Source organism: Dendrobates tinctorius, unplaced genomic scaffold (assembly GCF_039654945.1).
Source record: "Dendrobates tinctorius isolate UK_male_01 unplaced genomic scaffold, ASM3965494v1 ptg000233l, whole genome shotgun sequence".
NCBI lineage: Eukaryota > Metazoa > Chordata > Amphibia > Anura > Dendrobatidae > Dendrobates > Dendrobates tinctorius.
Genome location: NW_027361900.1, coordinates 1,982,853 through 2,010,579, shown reverse-complemented (window position 1 = coordinate 2,010,579; position 27,727 = coordinate 1,982,853). Strand labels below are relative to the sequence as shown.

The 27,727-nt window shown below is 45.0% G+C and overlaps 2 protein-coding genes across 2 annotated transcripts in view; one reads left to right on the top strand and one right to left on the bottom strand.

Moving 5' to 3' along the window:
• Positions 1-27,727, top strand: part of LOC141060261 (uncharacterized) — a 184,161-nt gene that overhangs the window by 137,991 nt on the left and 18,443 nt on the right. The gene's annotated exons all lie outside the window — the stretch shown is intronic.
• Positions 8,915-10,759, bottom strand: LOC141060183 (uncharacterized). The gene is made up of 2 exons (XM_073556435.1): positions 10,266-10,759; positions 8,915-10,145 (listed from the first exon to the last, which is right to left on the bottom strand). The coding sequence occupies exon 2, from the start codon at positions 9,994-9,996 to the stop codon at positions 9,040-9,042; it is 957 nt and encodes a 318-aa protein (XP_073412536.1). The 5' UTR covers positions 9,997-10,145; positions 10,266-10,759; the 3' UTR covers positions 8,915-9,039.

Below are 27,727 nucleotides of genomic sequence, written 5' to 3'. Positions count from 1 at the left end.
GTATCCCCTTGTTTGTTTTGTGATGTGAGTACAGGACTCTGCTCCTACGTTGTTTGTTGTTTATTCACTTTGTTTTGTTTTTTTTTCCGTAGTGGTTTTTGGTATTTTTTAGGTTATAATTGCAGTCAACAACAATTTCAGTCTCTAGGTGATGTCTCTAAACTTTGCCCGGGTAATACTATGCACCATGTTCAGAGGAGTAAAATATGGAGTCGGAGTTAATATGTATGACATGGAATGTGAGGGAAATAAAAACTCCTCGAAAAAAGATCAAGGTCTTCTCACAGGTCAGACATTATCACCCTCACATTGTGGTCTTGGTGGAGACGCACCTGACTAGGGATACAGCGCGGTGAGTGCAGAAGCCCTGGGTACAATGGTCTGCCCATACATTCCATACCAGCTACTCGAGAGGGGTCTCACTGTTGGTACATAAAGACGTCAGATGGGAAGCGAGGGAGACTCGGAGGGATCCTGAGGGTCGTTTTATTTCTGTCCATGCATTTATAAACACCAGGAAATATGTGGTCTTATGTATTTATAACCCCCCTCCGGCTCGTATATCCATCCTGCAGAAGGCAATGAGTTTTTCCCTTAACTACCCAGACGCAGATGTTATTTGTATGGGCGACTTTAATATGGTCATGAACAACCGCCTTGATAAATTTAGGCTGGATGATGAAGCGACTGGGGGGTCTTCTCCAACGACTACAACCCCATTTTCATCATTTATGGGGGGTGGTGGGTGGTTGGATTTGTGGAGGGTGCGTCACCCTGAGTTAAGGGAATACACTTGTCACTCATCCACTAAATGCTCTCTATCACGCATAGACTATATATTTGGTTCTGGCGGTCTGGCAATGCGGGTGGCTGATATAGAGCATGGAAGTAGGGGGATCTCAGACCATAGTCAGGTCATCCTTAAACTCAAATATGGGCAAGTAAACAGTGGGATAGCTTGGAAGTTTAATCCTTTCTGGTTAAAACTGATGGGGTCTCCTGACAGAACAATTGATCAGTTGAATTGCTTCATCGCGTCCCACCTGGAACCCCAAGATATTAATTTATTCTGGGATGCCCTTAAGGCATACCTGAGGGGCTGTTTGTCCTCCACGATCTCTTATATTAAGCGGGTAACCGCAAGGAAGGATGATGAGGTGGAGCAACGTCTGAAAGACGCAGAGGCAGCGTATGTATCTAACCAAACTAGCGGGAACAGGATTGAGTGGCTGGCTGCCCAGAGGTTATATACTCAGCACGTGGACACTAAATCTAAGCGTAAATTATTCTTTACTCGTCAATCCTATGTTGAACTGGGGAACCAGGCGGGTACATTTTTGGCCTACCTGGTGCGCCAACATAACACCTCTAATATGATATTGCAAATTCGTAGGGTGGACGGTACATTGGTGTCTTCGACCGAGGATATTCTTGGCTGTTTTCAGGATTACTACAGGTCACTATATGAATCTAAAAGTGACTTTGACACTTTGGGGTGCTTAGACTATTTGTCAGATATATCATTCCCCACATTAAATTCGGAACAGCGGGCCCTTGTGGACACTGAGTTTACTGCAGAGGAGATAGATAACGCTATGACAGACATGGCTTCTGGGAAGGCCCCTGGACCTGATGGGTTACCTATTGAACTATATAGGAAGTACTGGGATATATTGACGCCACTCCTTGTAAAGGTATTTCGGGGAATATGGGAGGGGAATTCTATGCCTGAGTCCTTTTACGGGGCTAATATCATAGTGCTTCGGAAGGAGGGGAAGGACCCTTTAGAATGTGGATCCTATCGTCCCATTTCATTAGTGAATGTGCACTATAAAATTTTTACCAAGATTCTAGCTACCAGGCTGAATTCCATTATATTGAATCTCATACATCCAGATCAAATGGGCTTTATGCCTGGCAAAAGTACTTCTATCAACATCAGAAGAGTCCAGTCAATAGTCCAATATAGCTCCCTGGTGCCAGACAACAGATGGGCATTGGCATCGTTAGATGCTGCCAAGGCTTTTGACTCTCTTGAATGGCCTTTCCTCTCTGCATGTTTGCAAAGGTATCGCTTTGGCAATAAATTTATAACATGGATCAAAATATTATACATGAAACCTAAGGCCCGTATTATAATAAATAATTCTATATCTGAGTCTTTCGCGTTGCATAGCGGAACCCGTCAGGGTTGCCCTCTTTCCCTGGCTCTCTTCACCCTTGTGATTGAGGCACTAGCAATACGTATAAGGTCCTTCCCTAATATCCGAGGTATAGATATAGCAGGCAGGGTAGATACCATAGGCCTATATGCCGATGACATGGTGATATTCTTGAATGATGTGGAAGAAACTTTACCGCAGGTGATATCCCTTATAGATAAATTTAGTAAATATTCAGGCTTACATATAAATTGGGAGAAGTCTGCCCTGTTACCTCTTTCCCATGCTCCGATTCCCCAGCTAGAGGCTCTCTCCTCGCTGCCTATTGTATCTAGTTTTAAATATCTGGGTATCCACATTTCTAATAATAGTACGCTTGATCTACAACTTAATGTCCACCCGCTGCTGGACCTAGGTAAAGCTAAATTTGGAGTAGGCTCCCATTATCTGTGGCTGGACGCATTAACCTGAGTAAAATGATTTTACTCCCTAAATTTGGCTACTCGCTCCAGCACAGTGTGGTAGCCGTGCCCAAGTCCTTTTTTGTTAATCTTAATTCTCTGGTCACGGCCTTTATTTGGGGGAAAACTAGGCCCAAACTTAAATTGTCCACTTTACAAAGACCAAGAAAGGGAGGTGGGGCGGCGCTGCCAGATTTTTTCCTATACTACCTAGCTGGGCAGGCTAAAGCTTTAAATAAATGGATGACGGGTAATTGCCTCCCTAATTCTGAAAGCCACCTACTTCACGCTGCACAAGCGGATTGCCCATTAGGTTTCCTTGAGTTGGAAAAAAACAGTGCTCTGCGTCTATTACCCCTGCTCCGGCTGGCACGATTAATATGGAGGCAAATTAAGAAGGTAATAGGGTTTAAAGATGTTGTAGCTGAAATGCCCCTGTGGAGTAATAGCTATTTTCCGGAGCTGCTGAACCACCCGTCCGCTGTTTTTTGGGCTCAGTGTGGCATTTCTTCAGTGGGAGACTTGTATGACCAGGGGACCTTAAAGTCTTTTGAACAATTACAAGCCGCGCATGATATTCCGAGGTCTCAGTTTTTTCGCTATCTGGAGCTGAGATCGGCTCTTCAATCACACGAGGGATGGGGGTGTGGACCGTACTATTTCATCTTTACCTCTGATAGGAATTCTTAACTCGCAGGGTCCCCAGGGTCTCATCTCCTCCTTGTACACATATATGCTGTCAGTAGGGGCAGAATCGGCCATAAGCTCTATAGAGATGAAGTGGGAACGACTCATCCCTGATGCACAAAGAGAGGAATGGGAGGAGATTCTGGAGTCTCCGACTGGAGTATCACCATCTATCAATAACAGAATGATACAGCTGTATATAATAAATCAATCATATTTGACTCCGAGGCGACTTGTTAGGATGGGTCGGCTTCAATCATCAGAATGTTTGTGATGTCACTCGCCAGATGCTGATTTTATCCATATGGTGTGGCAGTGTCCCATTATTCTACACTACTGGAAAGAGGTGACTACACTACCGACGTCCCTGGTGCAGGCCCCTGTCCCTCTAGAGCCATTGGTCTGCTTGTTTGGGGTGTGGGAGGAGGAGATTTGGGATCGCTATGCTGGGGTCTTCTTGCGCGAGATGCTGTTTATGACACGGAAGGTGCTGGCACTGAGGTGGATGGGGGGCTCATGTCCTTCCCTTAGATTTTGGATCAAGTTGGTAAATTCAATTGTTCCATATGAGCGCACGTTATACCAAAACAGGGGATGCCCGGGTAAGTGTGAAGAGATCTGGGAGAGGTGGAATTCCTCTCACCTCACGTTGCAAGACTGAGACATCACAGGCGACACAATATGATATAGAAACCAGGCTGCGGAAATAGTAGATATTAGTTGATGTAGCGGTAGTTGTAGTTTAGGAATTTTTAGTTAGTTCTTATTGTTGCATGATATGACAAGGTTTGTGAAATTGGATTGATGTACATGTAGGGAAATACATAAACGGTTATCCTTTACATATGCTTGGAAGGAAAAGTACACATTACCTTGTTTATCTATAAGAGTCTGCAATCTCTTTGTATTATGTTTTACTATGGACGGAGATATGTGTGCTTTGTATAATGCCTGTTATCATATGCCATTGTGTATGTTGTACATTCTTTGTACCCTGATATTTAATAAATGAATTTAAAAAAAAAAAAATTTTGGCAAGTCCCAAAAATTTATAAAATCCTCAAATTTATTTCACATATTTTAAAAGCTCATACATTTTGGGGATACATCTCAACGCGTTTCTGGCAAAAGCCCTTATTCACTGAGATACAGATTCCTTATGATACATGGTCTAAAAACAAATGGTAACCAACCGCTGATCAATGAACACACATGTTAGCAATCAATCACATTTTGAGAATAATTTGCATAATCAGCAAGCTAGATCCCAAGGAAAAAAAAAACAAAAACCTCCATAATCAAACCACCGGAATTTTAATATAGATAGTGTCATTTCTATCATTCTTACCATTGGGGCATTTTGTGTCACGTCTGATGATCCAAAATCTTTCTCTTCGGAATTTTTCTTCCACTCACCGCCTCTGATAGGATTCTCCACTCTTTCTATCCCATAGAGTGAAACATTGGTTGTTCCCCCTTATGTCCCTCTGCACAGTGTTTCCTGCTCCTGAGTAGGAGGCCTTCTTATTTCTGATGTTAGTAACATGTTCTGTGTCCTTTTCTGTAATTTACGCATTGTGCGGCCCATGGATTTCATTTTACGTTCTTTGCAGAATATACAATACACGGCATGGTTTGTGCTACAATTGATGAATCTTCTGATCTCATTGGCGGCATCAATCTTTGGCGTTTGCAGGGTATACTGACACACGGCACATTTGGGACATGCACATTTAATAAACCTCCGCAGCTTAGCCAAGGTTCTTTATCACTTTTGGATTCCTGTATAGACTTGGGGAAAGAGTAGCACCTACTGATCGCCCTTTTCCCGGCACACATACTAATCCATTTTCTGGGAATTTATATAAGTCCTGACCTTGGAATAATATAGGGACATATCTATGTACAATGTTTTTATTTCCTGAAATTGGCCACTATATGGAGAACTAAAAATGGTTTTATTTTTCATTTTGTTATTACTTTGTTATTACTTTTTATTCCGTCATCTCGAGTGTTTCTTACAAGAACTTTTGTTATTGCTGTATCAGTTTGTTTCTTCCTGTGTCCCCATCAGTCTCGATGTCGCTGTCTCTGCTTGCTCATGGCATAGTGTGATGTCGGAGCGGTTTCTATAGATTCTATTTAGTCCCCATAAGGGATGAATTCGCAGTGGGTGCAGGGTGGCAGCTGTCCGCTCTAAGGGTGGTGTTCCCACTGATTTTCTATAGTGCCGATATCTGACTTTTTGTTGTTTTACATCTCCCATAAGAAACAAATCCAAGAGACTGATTTTACCCTGTGGTTCGGTATATGTAAATTTTACATTTACATCATTGGCATGGATATAGGATATAAAATGTGGGATTTTCTCCACTTGCCCGACCCATATTAATAGAACATCATCCAGATATCTCACATATAGTTCAAGGTCATTTTTGAATGGATTTTTGTCTGTAAAAATAATGTTTTCTTCCCACCACGATACAAAAAGTACCGCTAAAGATGGAGCGAAGCACGAGCCCATTGGGCAACCTTTGATTTGGAAGTAATATTCCTCATTGAACATAAAGTTATGCTCTAACAGATATTCAGTGCTGCGGAGAATAACTTCCTTTGTTTCATCCGTGTATCCGCTGTGTTTTTGTAGGTGATGGAACACAGCAGTGCTAAGTTCTGTGGAATAGATGAGAACAGGTTCACCACATCACACGGCAGGAATTTAGACTTTTCAGACCATTTTACATCTTTCATATAATCGATTACTGATGACGGATCTTTTATAACCTGGGCTTCTGGGAATGAATGGCTGTAGATAGAAATCTACCCATCGGCTTAAATTCTCATTCAAGGAAGAAATGCTCGATATAATGGGACGCAGGGTGTAGGAAATCTAATTTATGGAAGCCCATGGAATATTGGTGTTATCGGATTATCAGGTATAATACTGCAACTTATTTGGTTAGAGAACACCCCCATTTTCTCTCCATCTTCAACCAGTTTACCCAGGGTTTTTCTGCACGATTCTGTAGGGTCAAATTGAATCCAGGAAATCATAAACCCATTTTCCATAAAGCTTCTTATCCATAAGGACAATGCAGCCGGCTTTATGGGATTTCTTAATCACCAGGTCTTCTCTTTGGGATAAGCTGGTGATTGCTTTTTTTTTCTTTTTTTACCCAAAAGATTCCAAGGTAGAATGTATTTAAACTTTTCAGTCTTTAATTGAAAGAGATTTGATAGAACTTTCTCAAAAAAATAAACAGAATGTATCACTCAAAAGAAATAATCTAACCATAGAGGAAAAACACCAATATTTCATGGGCTTCCAAAAACCCATAAATTAGAATTTCCTACACCTCTGCGTCCCATTATATCAAGCATGTCTTCCTTGAATGAGAATTTAAGCCGATGGGTAGATTTTTATCTACAGCCATTCATTCCCAGAAGCCCAGGTTATTTAAAAGATACGTCATCAGTAATAGATTATATGAAAGATGTAAAATGGTCTGAAAAGTCTAAATTCACTCTAGCTATAATAATACCTATATAATGACTTTTCTCTGTGTGGGATTTTTGATAAAAAGGTTGACAACTAGTTGGACAACCCCTTCTCATTCCTCATGTTCGGTCCTGTTAAAAATAAAAACACACAAACCTCCCATGCTGGCTCCGTTTCAGTGGTGTGGGCACTTGTGTTCTTGGGGCTCTTTTGAGGTTTTTACGTCATGTGAGCCCTGTGCCCAATCAGCGCTGACGTCACTGTCCCCACCTTCGGACAAATCAAGCATCATGAGGCCGTCAGAGAGCAGCCGCAGCCCTGGCGTCCTGTTCATGTTCAATACGTCTGAAGGAAGGAACAGTGAAGCTGCCTCTGATTGGGCGCAGGGCTCGTGTGATGTGACAACCTCACATAAGCCCCGGGACAGTGAGTCTCAGCACCGCTGAAGTGGAGCCGGCACGCCAGCGGAGTATGAGTGGTTTTATTTTAAAGAGGCTAAACATGAGGAACGAGTTCACTGAGAAAAAAAAAGATGTATATACCTTATTTTTTGGACTATAAGACGCACCTAGGTTTTAGAGCAGGAAATTAGGAAAATAAATTAATGCAAAAAATGAGGTCAATTCTGTACTTAATATCCCCTTTCCTGGTATATATGGTCCCCTCACCCCCATCTGATACACAACCCCCCCTCATCCCTATCCTGGTATGCAGGGCCTCCATCTCGTCCTGGTATGCAGGGCCCCCATCTCGTCCTGGTATGCAGGGCCCCCATCCCGTCCTGGTATGCAGGGTCCCCATCTCGTCCTGGTATGCAGGGCCCCCATCTCGTCCTGGTATGCAGGGCCTCCACCCCATCCTGGTATGCATGGCACCATCAGAAAACATTAAAACAAAATTACACTTACCTACCCGGCGCTCCCTCACAGCGTCCTGCTCCAGTGTCAGTAACTGCTATATGCTTGTAAGCAGCACATGGCAGGGACGTCATACGCTGCTCACAAGCAGAGCACAGCTGCCGGAGTACTCGCCGGGACTGTTCATCGGAGATCGCAGTGAGTACTCATTGCTCTTCAGTAGAGCGCAGAGTCAGCCACCGGCTTCCTGCTGCTTCTGGTGGTCATGTGTGCCGCTAATTATGAGAAATGAATATTCATTGGATTCATTTATTCATCAGGAGACTATTTAATATTAAACTATATCCAAGCGAGACTAGACGAAGAAAGCCCTAAAATCATGTATCATGTTATCCGAAGCAGTCAGAAAACTAGCCCCATATTGGCCGATCCCAGACCTCAGACTATATACTGTGTAAGTTTATAAGCCACTCCAGTGTCAGGAATAGACAGTATGTGAAAATACTGTATATACCGCTCAGGGAACACTTACCTTTCAGAGATAATTTCCATATTCATACTAAATAATGGCACAGATCTCCCAGACATTATGACTGCACATATCCCTAGTCTTTATAACGATATTGCACTCATTCCCTGACAGACCGCAGCATGGCCATTAGTTAGAAGCTGCTAATGATCTTTGGAGCAGGTAAGTTTTCCCTGAGTGGTCCATATTGGGCCATCTGAAGACTGAGTTTAGTCTAGGACAATTTGTCTGCACTACTAATTAACAGCAGTTACATTACCAAACTAGGGCAGTCCCTATAGGAGAAAACACAAGAATTATACTGTATTGTCACATACTATCTATTCCTGACACTGGAGTGGCTTATAAACTTACACAGTATATAGTTTGAGGTCTGGGATCTGCCTATATGGGGCTAGTTTTCTGACTGTTTCAGATAACATGATACATGATTTTAGTTTTTTGTCTAGTCTCGCTTGAATATAGGTCAATATTAAATAGTCTCCTTATGAGTCGCCTTTGGAGAGGACGATGAAACCCATAGAAATGAGAGGCTTGGAGAGTGAGTGTGTATACGTCACCTCACCCTATATACTGAACTGTGGGGTACATGTTTTTTCTACTAGTCACCTACTGACTAACCTTCAGGGGGTGAATTATGGGTATAGTTTTACATTTGGAATTAATAAAGTTTCGTTTTATCCTTTTGTCAGCAAACATGAGGAATGACAAGAGACAACCCATTTAAGAAGATTCAATTTTGGTTAAAACTATTCCAACATTATGAACATAAAAAAGGCTTCTCCCCTATGTGACGTCTCTGATGTTTATTAACACTTGATTGCCAGGAAATATTTTACTTATCTTAAGAAAATGAAAAAGGCTTCTCCTCTGTGTGACTGCTCTGATGTCTTACAAGAAGCGCTTTCTGGTTAAAACATTTCCCACATTCTGAACAGGAAAAAGGCCTCTCTCCTGTGTGAATTCTCTGGTGACTAAAAAGATGACATTTCTGGTTAAAAGTTTTCCCACATTCTGAACATGAAAAAGGTTTCTCCCCTGTATGAGTTCTTTGGTGATAAACCAATTGTAATTTCCGGTTAAAACATTTCTCACACTCTGAACAGGAAAAAGGCTTCTCCCCTGTGTGAGTTCTCTGGTGAGTAATAAGATGCTCTTTCTTGTTAAAACATTTCCCACATTCTGAACAGGAAAAAGGCTTCTCCCCCGTGTGAGTTCTATGGTGATTAAACAAATCTGATTTCCGGTTAAAACATTTCCCACATTCTGAACAGGAAAAAGGCTTCTCCCCCGTGTGAATGCTCTGATGTCTAACAAGAATCGCTTTCCGGCTAAAACATATCCCACATTCTGAACAGGAAAAAGGCTTCTCCCCTGTGTGACTGCTCTGATGTCTAACAAGAATCGCTTTCTGACTATAACATTTCCCACATTCTGAACAGGAAAAAGGCTTCTCCCCTGTGTGACTGCTCTGATGTCTAACAAGAATCACCTTCTGGCTAAAACATTTCCCACATTCAGAACATGAAAAAGGCTTCTCTCCTGTGTGGATTCTCTGGTGCTTAACACATTCTGATTTACTGTTAAAACATTTCCCACATTTTGAACAGCAGAAAGGCTTCTCCCCTGTGTGTGTTCTGTGGTGTGCAACAAAAAGAGATTTCTTGTTAAAACATTTCCCACATTCTGAACATGAAAATGACTTATTTACTTTAGGAGAAGTTTGTTTTTTACTGCTTTTTTTGTGACCTTGATTTCCCTTAGTAATCAGTAATGAGTCAGGAGATGGGACCTGTTTCATAGGATCAGATGACAGATCTTTGCTGTGAATGGATGATGATATATCTGGAGTAACAGCAATCACTTCACTTGTATCTTGTAGGATCTCAAGAATATCAGATTTAAAAATTGAAGATGTCAACTGTCCATCTGATCTCCTGTTATAGTCATCTGCTAAGATAAAAAAACAATTTTTTTTAATAAAATATCCTTGAGTTTTATATTTTTGAACATTTCTACTTAAACTGTCCATAAAAATGGCAAGCTATGTAAAAAACTTTAATTATTTACCAAGACAATAACAGTTCACAGTCTAATAGAACCGTGTTGGATGAGCCAGTAGTGTGCGGTGTTCAACTGTTTGTTCATTCTGCCTCCCAAATATCGAATAAAAAGAAACCAATCAATGTTATGTAGGCGAAAATAATACCAATTCTCATCTCACAAAAAACAAGTCCCCACTCAGGTCCATCATCTGTCAATGGAAAAACAGATAAGGCAGGTTAGAGTTAATGCTATAGATAGGGTTAGTGTTGGGGCTAAAGTTAGGGTTACTGTTAGGCTAAAGTTAGGGTTAGGCTAAAGAATTAGGCTTTTCTCAATTGTCTCCCCAATAATTTGGTCACATCAGAGTTTTCTATTTCCAGAAAAAAATAAAATAAAAACAAATAAAATGGCCCGTTAGTATTATGGTGCAGAGGAGGCTTATGCACTTTTATGTTCTGACAGTGAAGAAAGTGCAGTGTCAGATGGCGATGTGGATTTCGAGGGCTTTAGTAGCAGTGACAGTGATAGCTCAGAAATGAGCAGTGATTCTGGTCCATCCTCACACACAAGGACCAGTACAACAAGAAGGACAAATAGCGCTTCTGGAGAAATGTCTCCAACTCAGGGAACAATGCCCAGTACTAGCGCTGTCCCTAGTGCTCGCGAATTGGCACACGCCAATCTCCAAGGGGCTCTGCCTCTTGATGCAGCATTTCCCAGATGGGAGGCTTCGGATTCGGCTACTCCATTCATCCCTAATTTTAATGCCATTCCTGGTAGAAATATGGAGGTGGAACATTTTGGACCAATTATTTTTTTTAATTTGTTTCTGACAGATAGCTTGCTAGAGCATATTGTCTTACAATTTTATATGCGTCCCAATTCATCAGCCAGAATCCACGATCCTATTATGCTAGGTCAAATTTATGGACACCAACTAATGTCCTAGAAATGAAAACATTTTTAGGACTTACATTCGCTATGGGGCTTGTTAAAAAAATGAGCATTCAGTCCTATTGGTCCAACCGCCCTGTTCAAGCAACCGCTATGTTTTCTTCCATTCTTCCTAGGACCTATTATGAAAGCTTTTCGTATTTATGAGGGGAATGATAGCCAACTAAACCCACCAGGATGCCCTACTTATCTGTGGACATCTGGAAAAATCGTTTGGGAGCTGATAACTCCATTTTTACAAGAAGGCTACAATCTGTATGTTGATAACTATTACACCAGCATATCTCTATTAAAAAGTCTGGTTGAACATAACGTAGGGGCTTGTGGGACCATTCGCAAAAACCATCAGAGGTTTCCACAATCAATGGTCAGCAAAAAGTTCAGAAAGGGGCAGTCAGGGGCTTTACACAATGGAGAGCTGCTTGCCCTTAAGTATAAGGATAAAAAAGATATTTTTATCCTGAGCTCGATCCACACAGATGCCACAAGGGCCACTGCAGACCAACAGAGATCCACTACTCCAAAACCTGTGTCTGTCATTGACTACAACAAATATATGGGGGTGTGGACCTTGCAGATCAGGTTCTACAGCCATACCAGGTATCAAGAAAATCATATATCTGGTATAAAAAGTTAGTCATGTATTTGTTTCAGGTGGCCACATATAATTCTTTTGTGTTATACAAAAAAGCCGGAAATGCAGATACTTTCCTCAATTATCAGGAAAAGGTCACTGAAAATCTTGTTTTTGAAAATGTTGTCCCCGCCAATCCTTTAGAATGTGAAGATGTGAGAAGACTCACTGAGCGACATTTTATTGCACTCATCCCAGTAACTGAAACAAGAAAGAACCCCCAGAGAAGATGTCGTGTATGTTCCTAGAGAGGAATGAGGCATGATCCCTGCTATTATTACCCACAATGCCCATCACTGCCAGCCTTATGCCTCCATGACGGCTTTACAATCTTCCACACAGAACCACGTTTTTCAACTGTTTTGACATTCAAGCATTTGGTTTATTTAGTGACAGACACATTTGAGTAGAGCTGACTTAATAATTTCCGGGGGTAGGTGGAGGGAGGTCTCCAGATACACAAGCTGGGCACAATATATTGGGCACTACAATGACATTTTTGCAATTTTTGCTCTGAAACTTCTATGAGTTTCTGGAATTCATCCATGTAGTGAAAATGGTCACTATATCCATAGATGAATTCCCAGAGGGGTGTCATTTCCAAAATGGGGTCACTTCAGGGGGAATTCATCTATGGGTGTAGTGACCATTTACCTATCTACCTATTTTCCAATGTAAAATCTGGGGTTAAAACAACATTTTAATTGTAAAAATATAATTATTTTTTCTTCACTGCCCAATGGTATAATTTTCTATGGAACAGCTGTGGGGTCAGTATGCTCACTGCACCACTAGAAGAATTCATTCAGGGAAGTATTTGGTAAAATGCAGTCACTTTTGGGGGCTTATGCTGTTCTGGCACCTCAGGGGCTCTGACAATGTGACATGTCACCCACAAACAATTCCAGCAAAATCTGCTCTCCAATATTGCTCTCATTCCCTTTTGAACTCTGCCATGCGCCCAAACAGTGGTTTACCCCCACATATGGGGTGTCAGCATACTCAGGACAAATTGCAAAACAACTTTTTGGGTCTAATTTCTACTGTTACCATTTTGGAAAAAACATTTGAGGTCGAAAAGTTCATTTTTTGTGCAAAAAATATGATTTACACAACTCTATGTAACTAACTTCTGTGAAGCACTTGGGGGTTCACAGTGCTCACCACACATCTAGATAAGTTCCTTGGGGGATTTAGTTTCCAAAATGGGGTCACTTCACTGTTTAGACACGTCATTGTCTCTGACAATGTGACATGTCACCCACAAACAATTCCAGCAAAATCTGCTCTCCAATATGGCGCTCCCTCCCTTCCAAGCTCTGCCATGCTCCCAAACAGTAGTATTCTCCCACATATGGGGTATCTACATGTTCTGGAGAAATTGCATGGAGCAATTTCTCCTGTTACCCCTATGAAAATGCAAAATATGGAGCTGAAAAGATTTGTGAAAAATAATATTTTTTTTATTTCCACGGCTCTACGTTATAAACTTCTGTGAAGCACCTGTGGGTTCAAGGTGCTCAATACACATCTGGATAAGTTTCCTAAGGGGTCTAGTTTCTAAAATGGGGTCCCTTGTTGGCGGTTTCCACTGTTTAGGCACATTAGGGGCTCTCGAAACATGACATGGCAACCGCTAATTAGTCCAGCATATTTTACATTCAAAAGTAAAATGGCGACACCTGTGCAGTAGCATCTATAAGTAAGAGACAGAGGCTACTGCGCAGGCGCCGCTGGTGTCATTTTACAGGATGTAATTTTTTTCTAAGCCTCACAATTGCCACAATATTATAGGAATTATCACCAATAATATCAATGCTATTATATGCATTATGTAATAATGGGGGCAGGTCAGTGAGGGGTCAGCGACCTGTCATAAGCCAATACAGATGAATATGTAATCAGAGCACCATATAAAGCCCCTCCTACAGCCCATCCAAGCCCCACCCACAGCCCCGCCCCAGAGCACGAGAATCTCATTAACTGAAAACTACAAATACAGATTACACAACAGTAAACCAGAGTTGCCCTCATTTATGGTGGACCATTGGAGCTACTATGGATCCTGAGCAGAAGATTAGAGAAAATAATATTGCTCCCCATTTCAGGAGAGATTGTGCAGTAATCTGAATTCCTTAGGCTCAAAAACAATGTAATGTATGAGGTGGAGTGAATCCATGAAACCAGGGCTGGAGCCAACACATCTCCTGCAGGCGGGAATAAATGTATATTACAGCCCTCAGCCATGCACAGCTTAGAGATCTATCATGGCACAGGTGGAAAGTTTGTCCTGGAGATTATCACAATCCTCCTTGAAGTTAGTTGGTTTTAATACAAATTGAAAAGTCAGGATAAAGGGAAACTCTGCTGTTATTGGACAGAAATTCACACTTGGCCTCACTGCACATTTACTGTTGTCGATCATAAAGGGGAAGTTTGGCCAGAAAGACTGGACCTGGTCTTGTAGGGACCATGAGACATTCAGCAGCACAGAAGGGAGAGAAGATTCATCCGATAAGATCTCAGGGATCTAGGAAGCCAACAGCATCATTACCCTCCGCTTTCTCTTACAGGCCCAGCATAAGATTTTTCTTCAAGTGATTTTCTATCTTGTCAGCACATTCTACGTACGCCGTCATTTGGCTTTATAGTTACAGATCTGGGCAGGTAACGGTCAGCGTCTCCTAATGTGAAGGAGAGAATGGCTATTTCCTTTCTTTTGAGAATAAACTTCAATTTTGTGCAAGCTTTACTGAGAAAAGAGTAGACATGTAAGGTCAGGATCACACTACTGTGTGTGATGTGAGAAACTCGCACGAGTCTCTCGCATCAACACCTGGCGCTGACGCCGACACTCAGGACCGGAGCTGCGGTTGCATGTATTTCTATGCAGCCGCATCTCCGGTCCTGAGTACCAGCGGTAGCACCGGTTGTTGATTACGAGAGATTCGTGCGAGTTTCTCGTATCACACAAGGTAGTGTGAATCCGGCCTGTGAGTTCGGTGTGACTCTTTAAGCGCGCACTCGGCCTATATTGGGTCAGGTACAAGCAATCATATAGATCTTGCTTTAAGGGATCACCCTCACACTAATACCAGGGAGTAGGTGGATCCTCCAGGTTGTAAGTTCTATAGAAAAGGGCTTTCAATGCCCAAAGTCATTTGAACAGTTTTGGGTGGAGGAGAATGTGGTCTAGAGGCAAAATGGTGATCATGGTAATACGGCCGGACTACACCACCGATAAAGCAGCCACAGCCGGTGACTGAGAGGAATCTGTGACTTCTCTGCATTCAGTGGTTACTACTCACCTGGGTAGTCATATGTGGGAATCTCCTCTTTACACCACTCATCACCCCTCACATATGTCTCTGTAGTATTAATATGGGTCAGATCTTCACCCTGAAACACATATTGTAAAAGTCACCGACAGATGGAGAAGTCCCATCTATGATCAGCTCTAATCCTGCCATCTCCACCGTTCTCATTACACAAGTATAAAACATATAATACTGGTGGATAAAACAAGACTGAGCACAAGACCTTCACAGCCGTCTACACATCATAGGGGAGATCTCCTGACACCTTCTCTCCATATACCTGATGATCCTGAGGAGCACTGGGATCTTCTTGGTTAGAGTCCTGTGGAAGAAGAGGTCGGGGACATCTCTCTGGTGTTGTCCTCTTACTGGATAGATCTGGGGGAAACACATACAGGGACTGAATTCATTCTCTACATACAGATAATTATAGGCCGTGTGTATTTAGTCCTGTCTATTACCTGGTGATGTGAGGGGTTGGGGAACCTCCATTATGACGTTCTTGTACAGATCTCTGTGTCCTTCTAAATACTCCCACTCCTCCATGGAGAAATAGACAGCGACATCCTGACACCTTATAGGAAGCTGACACATACAATGATACCGTCATCCCCCCGATCCCTTCATAGTGTTACTGTATAATGTCCCAGCATTCCCAGCAGTGTCACCTCTCCAGTCAGCAGCTCAATCATCTTGTAGTTGAGTTCTAGGATCTTCAGGTCATTGATGTCCTCATGAATCAGGGGGTGAGGTGGAGGCCCCGTGATTGGGCTCAGGGGTCTTCCCCATCCCTCAGACACAGGGTCCTGACAGCGATCACTAGAGGTCTTCTTCACCACTGTGTATTCCTGGTTATGGAGAGACACATTAATAAATCTCACTAAAGACATTTCCAGAGTCCTCACCTCTCCAGTTCTGTCCATCTGTTATTCCCATAGATAAGAATGATGCAATGTGAGTGTGGCGCCCCTGAGAGTTCAGTCGCCACAGAGGTACTGCACCTCCTCCTGAGGTGTGGTGACCCACCATCCAGGTAAGGTGGAGACACCTGACCACGCTCCAACACCTGCATCCCACACAACATAGTAGTGTAGCAAAGCACCTTTGGTGGCTCCCTGCTTGGAACACGAAGAGTGCTGGGAGGTGGGTGCAGCTTAGTCTGCACCAAAGAGCGGGAGAAGATAGGATTCGGGGTCAGTCTGACTAAGTAGTCTGTGAGAGAAGATCCCCTGAGTGGGATGGATTGAAGGAAGTGCTACATCAGACCTCAGTGACCTGGGTCTGCTGGCACAGGAAAGAGATATTCAGAAAGCCTAATTCTCCATAAGAAAGATTGTTTTGTATGGAACATAAGGAGAAGAAGAGAACTAAGGACTAGGGTTAGAGCAGAGCCCTTTCTCAAGTTCTAAGCGCAGGGCCGGGGTCCGGTCCCCGAGGTTGTATGGATACTAATGGTCCTGCAGCAGACATCGGAGGAATAGAAGTTGTCACCGCTTTATTCCCACACAAGACTTGGGGGCACAACAGCATCGTGAGCAAGCCGGGACTTAGTAGCAAGGAGTCCCCGAAGCAGGCTACAGCTGTCTGCCGTACAAGTAGAGTTCAAAGAACATCTGAAAGGAGGAACTCCAGTGTAACTCAGCACTGTGAGTACTTCAAATAAGCGCTAGAAGGGAGACGTTCAGGAAAGGCATATGTTGGCGGAGTGTTGGAACGGAGTACTTCATCTTGCCTGGAGGTTGGCAGAGCTCCTGGCCTGGAGGACATGGCACGGATGCGGGCACCTGTATGCACAACAGACTGTGAGTAAAGCTTTGGAACTACATGCCCTGGTGTCCTCCACTTATTCCTGCGCCAACACACTCAGCACTGCTACATCTCTGTGCTTAACACCGCACCATCTCCCTCTTTTCACTATCTCTACGTCTACTCTGCCCTGGGACTAAAGCCCTACCTGTGGAGGGCCACAACATCATTGCTGCACCACACCATCTGTCCCAGAGGATCTGTCTGCAGCGTCGGCTTAACATCTTCATTGCCGAACACAACAGGTGGCGTAACGAATCATCCATTCATAAACTTTAATCATTATCCACACGCACTTGCAATCATCCTTTTACAATGGAAGCCCAGGGCCACGGACCGGGTCACAGCTACCGCAACAACTCCCATTGAGATCAACGGGCCGAGTACCCCGCCGCCCTGGGTGAGGGCGATGCATTTTTGGCGTCACGAACAGGATGCCGAAGCCCGGTGCCACCGGGTTCTGTGTGCCGAAGATTTATTGGACTTAAGGATTGCTGACAATGTGCAAGATAACCAAATTGATAAACTGTAAAATGGACTCTCAAAATGGCCGCCGCAGTGAAGAAGGGCATGACAACATGGGTGGTCCTAAGAAAAGAGCGCAAACTGTTCTGGGCCTCTCCTGCCTAAACTTCTATGCTACAGCAACATGGCCCAGCCCCAGAGGGGTTCGTATACTGGCCTGGTATGGAGGAGTAGGAAGAAGACGCCGCCCCCAGAAGGAGGAGCGAAGCCCCGTGGTGGGAAAGGAGCCCAGGAAGGAGAGAGAACGCCAGGACACCATGATGGAAGAAGGATGGAGGCCAGGAGAAAACGGTGGAGAAAAACAACTCTCTCCCAGACAGCACCTGCGGAACCCACGGCCGCTGCGATACCAGTTGCAGGACCCGCCACAACCTCCAAGTCGATACTGCCACTGGATGCGGCCTGCCAGGAGGAGATACATGAGAGTCCCAGAGCAGCCTGTGGGGCAAGGGCTGTGTCCCCGCCCGGACCCGGCGTGGCCGCACAGGTCCCTACCGGAGGCATCGGCAGGCACCAGTCCTGTGCCCGCTCAGATCCAGCTGTCGCCCGCTCACCAAGCAGCTCCGGAGGTTGCAGCTGCCACCGTTCACCACCCGGTACCTGCACCGGAGCCAGAACATCACCAGGAGGCACCAGGTATGATCACTGCCCCTGCCATGATCCTGGTGCTGGGAACTGTACCTGTGGACCAAAATGGTCCAGTGCTTGCTCAGGTCTTAAGCGGCAGCACTCAAGTTTCACCAGCTGTCAGACCAAAAAGCAGAGCAGCGGAGATATCACCTGAAGCTGAGGAACAACACACATTGGTACAAGTTGCCACCCCTGCTGTACCCCAGGCAATGGTTCCATCAGCTGCCACCCCATCTACACAGGCAGCTCCAGCCACCACCTTAACTCCTTGGGACCAGGAATACCTGCAATTTGTAGATCATCAACAGGAAGAGGAAAACCTGAAGTTTTCCCCTGGAAGCAGCCCAAGAAACCTGCTTCCACCACCCAAGGAGGAGACCCACATTAAGGAACATGTCCACGATAACTAACTGTTACCCAGGAGGGTATTAGCACCGTTGTGCCTTTTTGTTATCATGTTTTCTTCAGTTTTCTTTTTGCTTAGTTGCATTGGCAGCATTTCTTATTGAACTGCAGAGATCATGGACAATGAGTGATCCACAAACTGTCCTTGTAAATAGTTGAGCCTCTTAAGGTGCCCTCTCTTGGTTTTACATAAGTCTTTTATAGATAAGAACTACCTCAACTTGGAGCATGGCTCCCACCCAAAGGACACTGCAAGAAATCCCGGCTGGGAGCGGTGTCCAACACGTGCAAGAATTATTGACGTCTTAATGTGAAGTATTATATGATGTGCCTTAAAAATATTAATAGCAATAGAGTATAGTTACAGAACTTTATAGTGGTCTTTAATAAAAATGTTGATAGCAATAGAACAGATTTTATATAGAGTTTAGCTGGTAGTAATATCTAGGTATCTGATTAGGAGTGAATATTTTACAGAATTTAGACTTATGGTAGTACTTTGATAAGGATGTGTAAAATTTGAATAAAGATTTGAATACAGGTGATGAACCAGGCATCAGCGGTTGTCACCCATAGTCTAGCAGAGACAGTGAAAATGTGAAAGACAGAGAAGAATAATACTTGAACTGGTAGTGAGTTTACTTCCATAGCACTTTAAATTAGGTAACATAACTTTAAAATTAAGTAATATATTAAGTATAGATAGTTAATTAAGTTGTTATGCCATGTTCAAGAATCAGTGCCTCCCATATCAGAAAGTTTAGTATAAGAATTGTTTATTGAGCATTTAAAAATTTTTGTATGTTCCTTATATTGTCTGTCTTTGTTTCACTTGCAGCCCGCGAACATGCTGTGTTTAACGGGGGGGTATGTGGCGCCCCTGAGGGTTCAGTTGCCACAGAGGTACTGCACCTCCTCCTGAGGTGTGGTGCCCCACCATCCAGGTAAGGTGGAGACACCTGACCACGCTCCAACACCTGCATCCCACACAACATAGTAGTGTAGCAAAGCACCTTTGGTGGCTCCCTGCTTGGAAGACGAAGAGTGCTGGGAGGTGGGAGGAGCTTAGTCTGCACCAAAGAGCGGGAGAAGATAGGATTCGGGGTCAGTCTGACTAAGTAGTCTGTGAGATAAGATCCTCTGAGTGGGATGGATTGAAGGAAGTGCTGCAGCAGACCTCAGTGACCTGGGTCTGCTGGCACAGGAAAGAGATATTCAGAAAGCCTAATTCTCCATAGGAAAGATAGTTTTGTTCGGAACGTAAGGAGAAGAAGAGAACTAAGGACTAGGGTTAGAGCAGAGGCCTTCCTCAAGTTCTAAGCGAATGGCCGGGGTCCGGTCCCTGAGGTTGTATGGATACTAATGGTCCTGCAGCAGACACCGGAGGAATAGAAGTTGTCACCACTTTATTCCCACACAAGACTTGGGGGCACAACAGCAACGTGAGTGAGCCGGGACATAGTAGCAATTAGTCCCCGAAGCAGGCTACAGCTGTCTGCCGTACAAGTAGAGTTCATAGGAATATCTGACAGGAGGAACTCCAGTGTAACTCAGCACTGTGAGTACTTCAAATAGGCGCTATAAGGGAGACGTTCAGGAAAGGCATATGTTGGCGGAGAGTTGGAACGGAGTACTTCATCTTGCCTGGAGGTTGGCTGAGCTCCTGACCTGGAGGACATGGCACGGATGCGGGCACCTGTATGCACGACAGACTGAGAGTAAAGCTTTGGAACTACATGCCCTGGTGTCCTCCACTTATTCCTGCACCAACACACTCAGCACTGCTACATCTCTGTGCTTAACACCGCACCATCTCCCTCTCTTCACTATCTCTACGTCTACTCTGCCCTGGGACTGCAGCCCTACCTGTGGAGGGCCACAACATCATTGCTGCACCACACCATCTGTCCCAGAGGATCTGTCTGCAACGTCAGCTTAAAATCTTCATTGCCGAACACCACAGGTGGCGTCACGAATCATCCACTCATAAACTTTAATCATTATCCACAAGTACTTGCAATCATCCCCCTTTTACAATGGATGCCCAGGGCCACGGACCGGGTCACAGCTACCGTGACAACTCCCATTGAGATCAACGGGCCCGGTACCGAGTACCCCGCGGCCCTGGGTGAGGGCGATCCATGACGTCATCAGAATCTCTCACCTCTCCAGTGAGACGGGAGAGGATCTCTAGGGTGAGGTGTAACATCCTCTCCGCCATCTTGTCTCTGTCCATATCCATCCTTGATGGGTAAATCAGGAAAATTCTCTTTTGTAGAAGATCTTCACTGAGAGGATCCGATATTGTAGAGACCTGAATGAGAAGAAGATGATCCGATGTAACATCATAAGAATCCTGTGTAATAATACAATTACTGGAGATAATAAGGGAAACATATGAGGAGATTTATTATCTTACAGGGTTTAGTTTTCTTCCCTGACATCTACTAATAAAACCTATATATTTAGGCCACAGACAACAAGCAGTTTCCTCCTCGGAGTCGGCAGCTGAACACGTTCCTCATAGACTCATCTTCCATAACGCTAATTCTCGTCTCATTACCGACACTGGAATCGGCATTAGCAATACTGCAGGAGATATTCATTACACGCGACATGAGAAATAACTCCTTCATGATGAGGACGACATCTTCATCTTCTACTACAGCTCTAGAGACAGATTTGGCCAGAGTCGGTCACTGCCTCCATCCCCACCGGCCGTCTATATGAAGGTTTCCCGTCTTCCCCGCACTGGAATCTTCTATCACGTTAGATCTCAGCTCTGAGTCACACACAGAAGTTTGAGGCTTTTAGAAAAGATTTTTAGTTTCCACAAACACAACGGACAGAAATGATCTGACCACAAAGTCTCCAGTGATTTATGGGGTTTATTTCTGGCCTTAGACTTTCCTATATTACAAGAAAAACTCCAGAAAAAGCCAATATTAAAATGTTTCTAAAGAAAAATTGGCTCCAACAATTCTTGTAAGAAGAAAAAAATATGTAAAAAGCAGAAGACACATTTTATAAATTTTAACGTGAAACGTTTATTAAAAAGAAATTAATCTTTTTGGGCCCCAGAACATAGATGTACACCGCAGGGACGGCACAGAGGAGGCTGCAACAAAAACCCTGAAAAGCAAACATGGCATCTAAGAAGGTGTGACAGAGTTTGGCTGAATGCCCCCCGCCCCCAAGTACTCGATAGTATGGGGCGGCCTAGTTACTACGATACTTACATGCCTAATAATGGGGTCTGGGCTGCAATGTATGAAGGTCTATTAGGCCGGGCCAGAGGCAGCGTCCAATAAGTTACCTTATAACGCCCCCATACACATTACACTAAAGTTCCATGAAAGCTCTGATTTCGGGGGGTTTGGCGGACCACATAATGTATTTGGGGGCCTCCCGACAGATGATGTTAGGGCAGAGAAGGATCTGGCATCCTGAATTTCAGAGGATAATCCGTTTGTTCTTCCTGTAGATAATCCTCCTCTAGAGGAGTCTGGAGGCGACTCTCTCATACAGACCACAGGAAAGCTGGAATATTTGTGTGTATGGGGGAGTCGGGAGAGATCGCCGTCTGCCAAATGACCGTTCAGCCAACTCTGATCTCATGTGTATGGGGCCGTTAGTATTACACTGACAGGCAGTGATGATACACGGCACTACAGTAGTACAGGGCATCACCGGAGCCATCAGAGGCTTGTATGTTGTATGATCGCACTGATCAGAGGGGTTTAAAAAAGGTTTAAAGGGGAAAAATATCACAGTTTCAGCAACAAGAAATATCCATCACTATATGGAAAGCAGAGACACTGCACAATGTTAGTTACGTCACGTCCATAACTACTTTATTATACTCTATTATCCTGTACACAGTGGAGTAGATAGAAATCACAGGTCCCACAGCAATAGCTGGAATTGGACCCTCCAACGTAAAGAACAAAAAATCTCTCTATCTATATACACTGTTCAAAAAAATAAAGGGAACACTTAAACAACAGAATATAACTCCAAGTAAATCAAACTTCTGTGAAATCAAACTGTCCACTTAGGAAGCAACACTGACTGACAATCAATTTCACATGCTGTTGTGCAAATGGAATAGACAACAGAAGGAAATTATTGGCAATTATCAAGACACCCTCAATAAAGGAGTGGTTCTGCAGGTGGGGACCACAGACCACATCTCAGTACCAATGCTTTCTGGCTGATGTTTTGGTCACTTTTGAATGTTGGTTGTGCTTTCACACTCGTGGTAACATGACACGAACTCTACAACCCACACAAGTGGCTCAGGTAGTGCAGCTCATCCAGGATGGCACATCATTGCAAGCTGTGGCAAGAAGGTTTGCTGTGTCTGTCAGCGTAGTGTCCAGAGGCTGGAGGTGCTACCAGGAGACAGGCCAGTACACCAGGAGATGTGGAGGGGGCCGTATGAGGGCAACAACCCAGCAGCAGGACCGCTACCTCCAACTTTGTGCAAGGAGGAACAGGAGGAGCACTGCCAGAGCCCTGCAAACTGATCTTCAGCAGGCCACAAATGTTCATGTGTCTGCACAAATGGTTAGAAACTGACTCCATGAGGATGGTCTGAGGGCCCGACGTCCACAGATGGGGGTTGTGCGCACAGCCCAACACCGTACAGGACGCTTGGCATTTGCCACAGAACACCAGGATTGGCAAATTCACCACTGGTGCCCTGTGTTCTTCACAGATGGAAGCAGGTTCACACTGAGCACATGTGACAGACGTGACAGAGTCTGGAGACGCCGTGGAGAGCGATCTGCTGCCTGCCACATCCTTCAGCATGACCGGTTTGGCAGTGGTCAGTAATGGTGCGGGGTGGCATTTCTTTGGAGGCCGCACGATGTTGGGCTGCGAGCACAACCCCCATGGAGACACAATTGTGCCTTTAGCTGGAGATAAATTCCCAGTGGGGGCAATTTCCAAAATGCAATAACTTAAGTGGGGAATTCAGCTCTTTTCGCCCTTAAGGGATCTGTATATGGAGTCTACAAACTACAGTGGGGAAAATAAGGATTTGTTACGCTGACAATTTTGGGCTAAAGTCACATTTTTGTGAGGAAATAAAGTACAATTGTCATTTTTTCCTTCCACATTGCTTATATTCCTGTCACACTATCCGAATTCAGATATTGTCCTGTCAGAAAGGAGAATACAGGGAGCGAAAGGGTTAATAGGACTCACAGGAGGAACCGGCCCAGAAAGCAGAAGATCCAGGAGTGTCCGCCACATATATGACTGCTCTGTGCACAGGACCTGTGATGAGGTCACAGGAGGGGAGGAGTCAGGGGTCACATGATCAGGGGCCTCAGTGTGTGCAGGACTCAGTGTGCTGGAGCGCTCCCGATAATCAGCTGCGTGTGTCGCGCTGTGTGATAGTCACAGCACCTGCATGGAGGGCGACACATGCAGCTGATTATCGGGAGCGCTCCAGGGATCCGGGGTCCCGATGCAGCTATTCGGTAAGTGATATTAGCCAATAACAACTTCTCCGACGATATTCGCTCATCTCTAGTAATAACAGCTCAAAGAAATTCACCAAACTTTTCATTAAGTTTAATAGTAAGACCCTATTAAATATTGAGCACCAGCGGGATGAAGCATTGACAGCGGCATGTAAAAGTGTGGGCGCCCCGGGTCAAAATGACCGTTATTGTGAGCAGTAGTAAGATGAAGATGAAATGATCTCTAAAAGGCCGAACCTCTAAGATGACACATGGCCTTTGTATTTTAGACAAAAATAATATTAAAAAAATATATATATATAGACTTTTTTTTACAATTTCATAATTGCAAAAAGGAAAAAGGGCGATGCAAAACTTTGGGCACCCTTGGAGATTTGTGTATTGAGATAATTTTGACCAAGATTTCACACCTTAATTAGCTTGTTAGGGTTATGGTGAGATCACATGGTGACCAGGAGCTACAGTCTGAGGAAAGGGCTAAAAAGCCTTCACTAGACCCCTGTACAGCTGTATAATGAGGCCCAGGCTTTATAGTGAAGGGACAGGAGTGAGAGCCTGTGACCAGGAGCTACAGTCTGAGGAAAGGGCTAAAAAGCCTTCACTAGATCCCTGTACAGCTGTATAATGAGGCCCAGGCTTTATAGTGAAGGGACAGGAGTGAGGGCCTGTTCCCAGGAGCTACAGTCTGAGGAAAGAGCTAAAAAGTCTTCACTAGACCCCTGTACAGCTGTATAATGAGGCCCAGGCTTTATAGTGAAGGGACAGGAGTGAGGGCATGTTCCCAGGAGCCACAGTCTGAGGAAAGGGCTAAAAAGCCTTCACTAGTCCCCTGTACAGCTGTATAATGAGGCCCAGGCTTTATAGTGAAGGGACAGGAGTGAGGGCCTGATCCCAGGAGCTACAGTCTGAGGAAAGGGCTAAAAAGCCTTCACTAGACCCTGTACAGCTGTATAATGAGGCCCAGGCTTTATAGTGAAGGGACAGGAGTGAGGGCCTGTGCCCAGGAGCTACAGTCTGAGGAAAGGGCTAAAAAGCCTTCACTAGACCCCTGTACAGCTGTATAATGAGGCCCAGGCTTTATAGTGAAGGGACGGGAGTGAGGGCCTGATCCCAGGAGCTACAGTCTGAGGAAAGGGCTAAAAAGCCTTCACTAGACCCCTATACAGCTGTATAATGAGGCCCAGGCTTTATAGTGAAGGGACGGGAGTGAGGGCCTGATCCCAGGAGCTACAGTCTGAGGAAAGGGCTAAAAAGCCTTCACTAGACCCCTTTACAGCTGTATAATGAGGCCCAGGCTTTATAGTGAGGGGACAGGAGTGAGGGCCTGTTCCCAGGATCTACAGTCTGAGGAAAGGGCTAAAAAGCCTTCACTAGACCCCTGTACAGCTGTATAATGAGGCCCAGGCTTTATAGTGAAGGGACAGGAGTGAGGGCCTGTTCCCAGGAGCTACAGTCTGAGGAAAGAGCTAAAAAGTCTTCACTAGACCCCTGTACAGCTGTATAATGAGGCCCAGGCTTTATAGTGAAGGGACAGGAGTGAGGGCATGTTCCCAGGAGCCACAGTCTGAGGAAAGGGCTAAAAAGCCTTCACTAGTCCCCTGTACAGCTGTATAATGAGGCCCAGGCTTTATAGTGAAGGGACGGGAGTGAGGGCCTGATCCCAGGAGCTACAGTCTGAGGAAAGGGCTAAAAAGCCTTCACTAGACCCCTATACAGCTGTATAATGAGGCCCAGGCTTTATAGTGAAGGGACGGGAGTGAGGGCCTGATCCCAGGAGCTACAGTCTGAGGAAAGGGCTAAAAAGCCTTCACTAGACCCCTTTACAGCTGTATAATGAGGCCCAGGCTTTATAGTGAGGGGACAGGAGTGAGGGCCTGTTCCCAGGAACTACAGTCTGAGGAAAGGGCTAAAAAGCCTTCACTAGACCCCTGTACAGCGGTATAATGAGGCCCAGGCTTTATAGTGAAGGGACAGGAGTGAGGGCCTGTTCCCAGGAGCTACAGTCTGAGGAAAGAGCTAAAAAGTCTTCACTAGACCCCTGTACAGCTGTATAATGAGGCCCAGGCTTTATAGTGAAGGGACAGGAGTGAGGGCATGTTCCCAGGAGCCACAGTCTGAGGAAAGGGCTAAAAAGCCTTCACTAGTCCCCTGTACAGCTGTATAATGAGGCCCAGGCTTTATAGTGAAGGGACAGGAGTGAGGGCCTGATCCCAGGAGCTACAGTCTGAGGAAAGGGCTAAAAAGCCTTCACTAGACCCTGTACAGCTGTATAATGAGGCCCAGGCTTTATAGTGAAGGGACAGGAGTGAGGGCCTGTGCCCAGGAGCTACAGTCTGAGGAAAGGGCTAAAAAGCCTTCACTAGACCCCTGTACAGCTGTATAATGAGGCCCAGGCTTTATAGTGAAGGGACGGGAGTGAGGGCCTGATCCCAGGAGCTACAGTCTGAGGAAAGGGCTAAAAAGCCTTCACTAGACCCCTATACAGCTGTATAATGAGGCCCAGGCTTTATAGTGAAGGGACGGGAGTGAGGGCCTGATCCCAGGAGCTACAGTCTGAGGAAAGGGCTAAAAAGCCTTCACTAGACCCCTTTACAGCTGTATAATGAGGCCCAGGCTTTATAGTGAGGGGACAGGAGTGAGGGCCTGTTCCCAGGATCTACAGTCTGAGGAAAGGGCTAAAAAGCCTTCACTAGACCCCTGTACAGCTGTATAATGAGGCCCAGGCTTTATAGTGAAGGGACAGGAGTGAGGGCCTGTGCACAGGAGCTACACTCTGAGGAAAGGGCTAAAAAGCCTTCACTAGACCCCTGTACAGCTGTATAATGAGGCCCAGGCTTTATAGTGAGGGGACAGGAGTGAGGGCCTGTTCCCAGGATCTACAGTCTGAGGAAAGGGCAAAAAAGCCTTCACTAGACCCCTGTACAGCTGTATAATGAGGCCCAGGCTTTATAGTGAAGGGACAGGAGTGAGGGCCTGTGCCCAGGAGCTACACTCTGAGGAAAGGGCTAAAAAGCCTTCACTAGACCCCTGTACAGCTGTATAATGAGGCCCAGGCTTTATAGTGAAGGGACAGGAGTGAGGGCCTGTTCCCAGGAGCTACAGTCTGAGGAAAGGGCTAAAAAGCCTTCACTAGACCCCTGTACAGCTGTATAATGAGGCCCAGGCTTTATAGTGAAGGGACAGGAGTGAGGGCCTGTGCCCAGGAGCTACACTCTGAGGAAAGGGCTAAAAAGCCTTCACTAGACCCCTGTACAGCTGTATAATGAGGCCCAGGCTTTATAGTGAGGGGACAGGAGTGAGGGCCTGTTCCCAGGAGCTACAGTCTGAGGAAAGAGCTAAAAAGCCTTCACTAGACCCCTGTACAGCTGTATAATGAGGCCAAGGCTTTATAGTGAAGGGACAGGAGGGAGAAAAGTGGGGAAAGGAGCCAGAAGAGCCGGACTGCCCACCACTAACCTGCAGAGCGGCACTCCACATATATGACTGCTCTGTGCGCACAGTACCTGTGATGAGGTCACAGGAGGGGAGGAGTCAGGGGTCACATGATCAGGGGTCTCAGTGTGTGAAGGACTCTGCTGTGCTGGTTGTCATGGTGCTGGATGAGGGGAAGTTTATGTGTGGGGTCAGGAGGGGTTTACAGGGTGGATGTAGCAGTGCCGTGTGTGTACGAGGTGTACGGAGCGGAGCCGCGTGTGTACGAGGTGTACGGAGCGGAGCCGC

What these genes read in the sequence shown, in the direction of transcription:
- LOC141060183 (XM_073556435.1), bottom strand. Translation starts at nt 9,996, where the DNA reads ATGAAACAGGTCCCATCTCCTGACTCATTACTGATTACTAAGGGAAAT.